The sequence below is a fragment of the Thunnus thynnus genome, chromosome 7 (genome assembly GCF_963924715.1).
Source record: "Thunnus thynnus chromosome 7, fThuThy2.1, whole genome shotgun sequence".
Taxonomy (NCBI): Eukaryota; Metazoa; Chordata; class Actinopteri; order Scombriformes; family Scombridae; genus Thunnus; species Thunnus thynnus.
This window is the reverse complement of record NC_089523.1, coordinates 1,874,443-1,884,496: the sequence shown is the minus strand read 5'-3', so window position 1 is coordinate 1,884,496 and position 10,054 is coordinate 1,874,443. Positions and strand designations below refer to the sequence as shown.

The 10,054-nt window shown below is 40.8% G+C and overlaps 1 protein-coding gene across 16 annotated transcripts in view; it reads right to left on the bottom strand.

Moving 5' to 3' along the window:
* Nucleotides 1–409: 409 nt before the first annotated feature.
* Nucleotides 410–10,054, bottom strand: part of myo18ab (myosin XVIIIA b) — a 158,677-nt gene continuing 149,032 nt past the window's right edge. For 12 of the 16 annotated variants that reach the window (XM_067593800.1, XM_067593805.1, XM_067593790.1 and 9 more), the window contains 3 exons: nt 8,635–8,757; nt 5,386–6,891; nt 3,459–3,600 (listed from right to left, as the gene is read on the bottom strand). In XM_067593800.1, coding sequence (XP_067449901.1) covers nt 5,394–6,891; nt 8,635–8,757 — 1,621 coding nt within the window. In that variant the 3' untranslated portion in view covers nt 3,459–3,600; nt 5,386–5,393. Of the gene's footprint in view, nt 3,601–5,381; nt 6,892–8,634; nt 8,758–10,054 lie in introns of all 16 variants that reach the window. The other 4 variants (XM_067593802.1, XM_067593801.1, XM_067593791.1 and 1 more) reach the window with 3 other exon arrangements.

The following is a 10,054-nucleotide window of genomic DNA, read 5'->3' as shown; positions in this document are numbered from 1 at the left end:
CTTCATCATCTGAACTGGATTTCCTGCTGCCTCCAGCTAAATGTGTTGATATGAGCACAGCTAATTATTGGTATTAGCTTTTAGCTCAGCTTTAGAGCAGTGAGTTTCAGCTCTGACAGAGACCTATTTTCCCTGAAATTACACATGCAAAAAAACTAAATCAGTAGGTTTCATGTCCCTTTAAGGCGTTCTCAGGGTCAACGCCGCTGTTGACATTTCTCAAAGCAGATGAAAAGTACATGCTTCAGAAAATAACACTTTTGTTTCATCTGTATGCCCTCTGAAATCTTAGAACGAAAGCGCATCAAAGGTCTATATTTAAGAGTGAATGGAGAGATGTGAAGTGAAGACACACAGTAGCAACACACTTTAACTCAGACACACAAATCCAGTCCTCAAGGCATTCTAAAACAATCACCATCATTTATTTACAATATATTAAACTGTAATGCAAAATTCATAACAAGTGGTCAATTTGTTCAATAATGAAAATAAACATGAACTATTTTCAAAGCTAGCATTAATCATACACATATTTATATATAAATACTGTGTGCAGTCTGCTCTTTAGTTTTGTCTTATGAAGCCAGACACTTTTATCAGGGTCAATAAGGTCAAAAAACACATTTCCACACTTGTGTTGACTGCATAGAGAATAAAAATGAAGACATGAGTCTACAAAAAGCACATATAATACAATCACACCCAACTTCTCCCACAATGAAGAACATCCACAATACTTTTTCAGCCCCAAATAGCCATGTCAAGTTCTTCTGGACTTTAAATGGCTTTCAAATATCTTAATGCTACTTAGTTAATACCAGACAGATGACCAAAGGGTGTGATGTAACACTTAAGCAACCATGACAATGCAGGTTTCTGTTTCCTTGCTGTTCACTGGGTTCAGAATAAAAGACAACCTGACAGACAAACAGGCCTCAAAAGACACTGAACAGGATTTCACAGTTTTAGTTAAACAAGCTGTAGTGTGTCCAGTTAATGCAGTTACAGTTAAAGTACCCAGTGAGGCTATAAAGGATAAGGCTGGTAATATTCTACATTTTTCTGACTGTCAACAAATCCCATGAAAACATGAATTGCAAGAAAATGGAATTTATTCATTTCAATGGAACTGCTGTGATTAACGGAGGCACTCTCAGAATTCATGTCAAGTTCAACTTTGGTGAACTAAGCTGTTAAATACAGAATGTGTAGGTGGAAATTAAATAAATCTGCAATGATCTGTTCAAATTCAATTCAATGTAAAAAGGCAACAGGACATGCCTTGCCCTGATCTACTGCATGACTTGTTGCCATATCTGTAAACTAGGCTAATGTTCTTTTATGCTAACACATAATGGAGAAAAGTAGCTAGCTAAACAGATTATCATGACACCAAACCATCTGAGAAGTAATGTGTGGAAGCATTTTGGATTTTGTTTGCTGACTTAGAGGCACCGCAATTCAAAAGAATGTTAATTCAACAATGCAGGTTATTAATTTGAACAGGCTACATGTTAAAAACTAACAGCTGTATTTGCTATGTCACGTCATCCATTTTATATACCCCTGCTGTACTCGATTATCCACAACAGAGGCATGGTTTGCAGAAGTTCATGACACCGGAGTTGATGGGACAAAAATATCTCCTGACCAAACTAACTAAAAAACATTTTTCAAACTAAAATATTTGACAAACCAAATTTGATGTCCAGGTGGCGACCTAGTGCTAATTAGGCTGCAAACTGAAACTGAGCAAACCAGCTACCCTGGAGAGGTATTGTGTTCAAGCTAACATGCTAGCCAGCAACAGTAGTTTGTCAACTAGTCCTGTGAGTATTCTCTACATCACCAAGCTTCCAGCATCACCTATTTAACGAGGACACATGGATAAATTTCACTGTGTTTGATGTGACCATCCCTTTAGTCTGCTGCTGAAAAAAGTCCTCAACAAATGCACTATTTCCTCCTGTCTGAGTAATGTTTGGTAAAAACTACAGTGAGCAGCTGTTTTAGGAAATTACTGAGAAGCAGTAAAACTGAAACTATATATTTGTGAGGTGTTTTTAAAGATTTACTTCAGTAGGAACCAATGGGCTTGGAGCTGAGTGCCACAGACAGGGAGGGGAGGTGTGATGACATCTAATCTAGCTCCCTTCAGAAAAGTCTATATGTAGACATTTACATTATTTTGTTACACATACTGTTCCCAAAGGTCAAGAAAACACATTGTTGATTTTGGTCTCCATGGGAAATGTTGACAATATGAAAATGATAGCGTAATGCCAGCTTTTTCCTTTAACATGCTGGTTGAGGATACCATCTGCTCAGTGGTTTTGGGGAGAAACCAACAAATGACTGGTGCCCATTGTCAAGTACATTCCCTTTGGAGAGGAAAAGCACATCAAACTGAAAAGCGACAAGCACAAGGACAGTCTTTTCATCACTAAAGTAATTCCGGTAAGTACTTAGTCATATCAAGTCGAAATAAAAATAAGACAAGGCATTTCACAGAGGTGCTTTATGCTCAAACCTCGTGGAAATTAATTTGCTTGACTGCAGTCCTCTGCAAAACAAATCTGTCAAACATCAAAAACAAAAGACTCAAAAGGAGAAAAATGCTGCGCTTTTATTGCAGAGCAGTTAGTGATGCAATCCTCTTCCTCTGTAAGGAAGAGATAATTTGCCAGCAAAAGGCAGAAAAACTTTCAGGCAAACAAAAAGCGAGCAGATGATGATGAGAGCGTCTTCAGTGTATGCCGCAGCAGTTCATGAAACAGCACAGCTGCAGAGAAGCCAGCTGTAGAGGAGCCCACTTAAATCAAATGGCACTTGTCCCGAAAAAGAAAGAAGAAAAAAAAAGAACTGGGACTTTTCCCAGGATTCAGCATCAATTGGCAAAAACAAGAACAGTGTACACACATACTTGGAACAAAGGCTTTTTGGCAATACATTGTACTATGGCAAAACATACTATTATGGTGTACTATATGTAAAGAAGAGAGAGAGAGAGAGTGACAAAGAGAGAAAGAGAGGATCTATTATCATTGCAACCTCAAGTTCTTTGGCTCAGTTACAACCATGATGGGAGTTAAACAGGATGGCTGCTCAAGCCAAGCAACTGCTGCTTGCATGCAACCAGCAGAGTAGATTTGTTAATAACGGAGCTGCAGTGTGTGCAGTGAGGTTAGACTGACGAGTGCTGAGTCAGAAAGACCATGCAGTTTTTGAACTATGACCAAATCCTGTTTGGATCTGCCACAGGAAGCTATGACAGAGTGTAACAGTATATGAATGTTTATGTTTTCCTCTAGGGTTGTGAGTTTTTGTGTGGTTGTGTCCAACTGACCACAGCTGCAGTCAACTTTGCATGCAAGACAAACTGCCACAGGTGAATGAGGGTGCGCTGCTGTGTGTGCACACAGCGAGGACTATGATGCTGTTTCATAAGGCCCGTCCTCGCCGTCGTCATCTTTCAGATGGCTGCTGTATTTGTATCGAGAGTAGTAGGAGCTCTGGGTCGCCCCGCCTTCTTCTTTTTCTTCTTCCTCCTCCTCTTCATCAGATCTATCGAAGCAGTAGCGTCTTCTGCCAGGGGGGCTAGATCAGGAGAGAGCCATGGAACTTAATGTTAGTATATGCAATCTGACAAGAGAATTTGTCTGGTGGCTGAGAGAGCCCAATGCACTTCAACATAAGATAACACGAGACGGACAATGCATTTAGAAAGAACCAAGACATTTAAGTTAATCAGGGGTTCATAAAACTGCTTAAGGAAAGACTGTTGAAAATATGAATTCAGTGTTTGGTTGGCAATCTTCTAAATGAACTAGTAGGTGGGAAAAAACATCAGGAAGATGAAGAAAGTAACAAAATGAATGATTTAGTTTGACTGAGACTACTTTTTCAATCAGTAGTATTGCTGCAATGTATCTTCCAGCCACCAGTGGCAGCACTGAGCACAATGTCACTGAGTAGCACTGCAGTCAGTGAGTAAGGAAGACATCCTGCATCATCTTTGATTTCATATAATTTATAATGAGTTTAAGTGAAGAAGCCTTTCTTGGTTAGGTTTTTCTTTACTTTGCGCCCACTTAAAACCGTTCTTTAACCTCTTGGAATTGTCACTGAGAAAACTGCCTACCATCTGGTGAGTTTGTATTTTTACAATTATTCATGAACAAATTTTATAAACCCCTAAATATCCAGCTTCTGTGAGATCCAGCCATGCAGGCCCGTGACACGTTGTTTGACAATTCAGGATCAGGGCTAATGTGACACGTAGAGACTCACTGCAAATACAGAAAAGACAAGCAAATAGATAAATGTTGTTGTCTTATGTCTTCTTGAGTTGCAGTGTGTCGAGCTCAACACTGGAAAAGCTGTGGTCTAAACCATGTTGTGAAGTTAGCCTTTCCTCTGGTATCCAGTGGGCACTCCAAGAACACAGTAACCTCATGCAACATGGTACCATACTAGCATGCAAATCTGTGTTCATGTTATTATGGTTAAGATGTGATGACATATATGCCATTTAAATACAAAGCATTGGGACAGATTCCAGCTTCTTAACATGTTACAGCTGTCTGACAAGTTAGCTTGAAGTAGAAGAACACAACTCAAACTGAAACATGACCTCTAATGTCTGAACAAGATTACAGCCATCTTTTTTTAAACATCATCTCAAATATTCCTAATGATCTCTGACGCAGGAAAAATCCAATCTATATTACCAGTCTACATAAAACCAGCACAGCTTTTTAACATTATTTAACATTCAAACTGCTTTAATATTGCAAACTGGGGGTTAATTACTGTCAACCGTACATCTCAAATGAATTTGCTACTTGGTGTAAATCAATGCTTGGAGTCTAATTATGCCTGCAGTTGTGGGGCTGGAAGAAAAAATTTATTATGGCCTCTCTTAATTGACTCCTGTTATTTTTACCTTTCTGGTGCTATAAATCAAAGTGACGTCTCGGGAGTAATTAAAGGCTGAGTTAACATCCACATTGAGTGCACCCTCTCACCAACTACATTTCTCTGTGTGATGATAAAATTCACTACATGCCCAAGTCTGTCATGAAAGCCTTGACATCATTAATACAGTGAAAAGAAAGCCACAATGATTGTGGTTACAACTGTTTGGCTTGAAAATGTGAATGTGTAGTAGTTATCAAAAAAGTCAGCATGCATAACATAACACATCATCAAAAATGCAACCTGTAAATAAAACTTCTAAACTGTAAGTCTAATCCCAGTCAAACGGGATGAGGAACATTTAATGTGCTGATTGATGTGAGTAAAAAGGTCTTTGATTGGTTAGGATCACACCATGCTCTAAAAGCACTCTTCAAGGTAAGTCCGTATCAGGCAAGCACCTACTGACTGCCTCAGTCACTGTCCGGCCGGTACAGGTACTTCATCATCAGACTGTCCACCTTCTTCTTCCTCTTCTTCTCCTCCTTTTTGTTAGGAGGATGGTTGTTGCTCTGTGCCCCAACTTCTCCTTCCCCTTCTGGACTGGACACCTTTCGAGTCGGGGCTCTCTTCACACTGTTGGAGCTCCGGTAGGAAATGGTGGAGGCACCGGAGCTTGATTCAGACCCAGAGTCTGACTCAGAATCTGAAGACGAAGAAGATGATGAAGATGATGATGAGTAATCCCTCTTCTTGGACTTCTTCTTGGACTTCTTGGACCTCCTCTTGGAGCTACTCCTGTGACGACGGTCATTGCCTGAGCTCTCAGACTCGGAGCTGTGGCTTCTCTTCTTTTTCTTGCTTTTGCCTCTGCTCTTGCTGCGGCGACTGCTGCAGCTGCTGGCACTGCGGGACGCTCTCATGCAGTCCACAGCGGATGCAGAGCGTCTAAGACTGCTGGCAGGACGAGTACCTTCTCCATTGCGGATACTCTTGCCTTTGTCTCCATCATTCTGGGATTTTCCTTCTTCACCCTCAGAGTCTTCCAAGCTCCGGCGCTTGAATTTGATAGGCTTGAAACTCAGAACCTCGTTGATGGCTTTCTCCAGGTCTGGGTCAAGGTAGTTGCGATGACTGACAGGTTTGATATCCAAGTTATCAATTGGGTCACTATCTGTCATTGATGATCTGGCTTGTGGTGGCATGGAGATACTGCGGCCAGTAGAGGAATGCGGACTGTATGCCGACCTCTCAGTGAAGGCCACACTTCGACTATCATCAATATCAACGTCAAACTCACTCAGGCGGCAGCTGCGTGCCAGTGACATATGGGAATCAGCTCGGCTGACGCTCCCAGGACTGCGACCACCAGACCGTCGGCTAAAACAAGGGCTACTGGGACTGCTGCCATACATTGATCGGCTGCCCCTGCCATCATCTAAGCGTGTGGTGCTTTGACGGCGTCCAAGTGGGCTTGACAGACCTAAGCTGATGGTAGACTTGGCATCATTCTCTGGGCTTAACCCAAGACGGGTGGAGGCCCGACTTGGTGCAGTGAATGAAATGGTCGATTCATTGTCAAAGTCACCCCAGCGGCTGTCCATGCCTTTCCTGGCACGACTGTTGGCCTCTGAGTAGGCCTGGGATATGACTGATTCTCTGCCATTCATGTCATCTCCTGCCTGAGATTTCCTCCTGGAGCTGACTGAGTAGGTGTCATCCTGAAGATTTGCAGTTTTGGGTTTAGCCTTATGGAAAGATAGAGCATCCTCTGACTCCGTGTTTTCCTTGAGGGTGCTGAAGAGGGCGTCCCCTTTGGAATCAAGGTTGGAGCGTTTTCTGTAGCTAAGCGAGCTCATCACTGACATTGGCCTGCTTGACTCTACCTCTTTGCCCTCTTTATTTGCCTCTTTCCATTCCTTACCCTCTTTCCACTCTTTCCCTTCTTTTGCATCTACGTTTACAGCAAATCTAGAAAGAAACAACAGTGGAGAGGACGAAGGAATAAAGACAGTGGGTGAGAAAATGACAAAGATGAGATATCAGGGCAAGACGAGGTGAGTAAAAGAAGAGAGTAGGAATTAAATGTGTGAAACTTGAAAAACCACTAAAACACAAATGTGATGAGACATGTAAAAGTTGAAATTTAGCTAAATGAGACTACAGAAATGAAAAGGGTACAAGGGAGTGTAACTAGAGACTGACTATCCAGGGACTAACAAGGGTTTACTTCCTGCATTGAAATGTTAGGCAAAAACCAAATGATTTTATTGGCCACTGAAGACTAATTAATGCCACAGTGATTATAGGAAATGTAAAAAAGGGTGACCAAAATCCTCTACAAAACCATTTTTAAGTAATTTAAATGATTTTGCCAATGTGGCGTTACGGCAAGACAATAATGTTCCGACCACAGTTGGGTTCCAAAGGCCAGTTCCATTTTGGATCTGATTTGGAGTTGGTATAATACCAAGCATCTTAAGCACAGAATCAAACAAATTGCTTATCAAATGTCTATCTCCTCTGTATTTTTTATATTTGTAAAAAGTAATGTACAAAACACGGAGCACACTAAATAGCAGACATGCTATATATATGGAAAGACTAAGTATCATGATATTTGATTATTAGAATGAAAGTATGTGAGTTTTAGCTGTTGCATATTAAGTTACTTTTGACTGTTATTGCTTAAAGTTGCTGGAACCTTAATTTAAATAGATTTGACAAAGGAGATTCAATAAAATGCTATCAAACCTGAACCATAATTGCAAGTAATTGTAGCACTTTTGAAAACAGAAGAAGAGTGATTCTAAAGGAAAAAAGACTTTGCTCAGAAAAAAAATTCAAAGTAACAGCAGTTGGAAAGAAGATAGTTTGTCCTGCTTGTAATGTTTTTATTATAACTGACTGATGGGGTAAGTTTGTGTACTGAAAAATGTTTTAACTTTATGGTTTTTCTAATGAACATAGTACTGAACCAAAGGTATGTTTAACATTGATCTTAAATAATAAAAAAGAATAATCCAAGTGAAAATTATAGATGATTGTATTCACACCATTTGGGTTAACTTCTGCTGCCTGAAAATGTCTCCCATATCAGCGTTCTGAAGTGACGCGTTAAACCTCCTGGCGAAATCTGTACTGAGCCAGTAAAAGTGGCAAATAAAGTCACTTGAACGTGAAAGCTGCTACTACATGGGGCAGTGGAGGCTAGCTCAATGAATCAGTCAGTGTGTGTCTATGGGGACATGCTGCTAAGAGAGATTTAAAAACTGAAAAGTTTTTAAAGTTGGGAGTGGCTCAGCTGAGGGAGGGAAGTTAAATCTTCTGGTAAGGAGACAAATCTGGGGCAATCGAAGCTGTCAGCTGGCAGACACATCCATTAATCTCAGCGAACGGCTCAGGTAGACTATGCCAGCTGGCCATTGGGCATGTCGATAAATCTACCACGGAGGTGGTTTGTTTTTAGAAAAAAAGCCCCCTCTTCACCAAGCGGGTGACAATAAAGACAAAGCAGCTTGAAAACACATTTAAGTAATAGTAGTCCTCTCATTTCATTTCAAGTACTCTGCTGCGATTGCTGTATTTCCTCCGGGTCGGATCATGTAAATTATTACATCCAGACAGACAGAGTCTAAAAGCTGTCAAATGTCTGAGTAGACTACTTACTAATACTGCTCAGGTGATGGCAATAGCACCTGCCTTTGTACTAACCTGGAACTCTTCAGGCTGCCATCATCTGAGAGGTTCTTGGTAGAACCTTTGCTTTTGGACAACCAGGACTTCACTCCATCCACACGATCCTCCACCTCAGAGTCTGTGTCTGAATCCCCCTGACTGGTGAGGAGTCAGAGATAGAAAACAAGTCAGAGGAAGCAAAGGAGATACAAGATGGGAAATAAAGTTATGAATTGAAAAAATAGATCAGGAAGAGAGGAGAGAATAAGGTTAAAGGAATGTTAGTGTGAAAGGAGAGTCAACGCTGGTAGAAGTTTTCCTGTAATTCTCAGCGGCAGTGGAGCCAGAGAATGAAGAACAGGCTCTTAGTGTTAGTGTAGTAGCAAAGAAGGATCGTGACATGTATTCTGGATAAAAGCACATGCAGTCAGCTCAAAGAGCCCCTGTAACACACACAAACATGCCCATGAGAGGTTGAGAGATATAGATGGAAACACCATATGGCAACTTCTCACTGTTGTCACTGTTAGATGAGCACTATCATGGTCCTGCAGTTAGCTGGCACTGGAGCATCTAACTAACAGTCAACCTTTACTTTTCCAAATCTACATGACACACCATGACAGGAACGAAGCCCAACAATAGAGCCTGAATTATAGGAACATTCTGTTTTTTACAAATAGGTATGACAAGACTTTACACACCAAACTTACTGCTAAGCTCTGGGGAAGAAGCGACTCTGCATACAGCTTTACATTGTACACCAATCAACTATCCAAGCTCCCAAGCTGACTCAAAGTCCACAGTTTTATTTTGATACCTAAACTACTTGTTGATAGTGAAGACATTACCCAACTTCCTCTTCCTTTCAAATAAGTGGTTAACATAATGTGATTAAATGGAAGACTATTGCCTTGGCTATCTGACTACTCTTTGCTGTAAAGGGGTACGACAACAATTTAGTACTCAGTTTCCATAAAGCTGGGGTGCAAGAGACAGACCTGGAAAAAAATATTCTAGATCAATACAGCAGTGGTATATCCTGGAGATATCCTGTTATAGAAGGATTCTGTATGGTTGAAACAAATTACGTTGAACAATGTATCTTCTAACAAGTGTTTACAGCTGTTCCCAGTGGCTACACTTTGAGCAGGACGAAATGCCTGCTGTCATACAGGAGAGTGACAAACTGTAAATTATAGGGATAACTTTTGGACAGTCTCTCCTCAAAAGCAATCATGGTACTGCACTTAGTAGTATACACGGAAAGTGACAGAGGTAGTCTAAAGAAGACCGCTTGAGAGTTCAAACCTCACCTCACCTCCTGGCCAATCACTATGAGAAGTGGGTGTCAGATTGTTGGTTTAGGAAAGTTACAAAAATTGTGATGTCATAATTTTCTGTGAGTTGACAAGGCTTCTCCAGAAAGACATTATATTGTTTTCTTAGGCTGTAT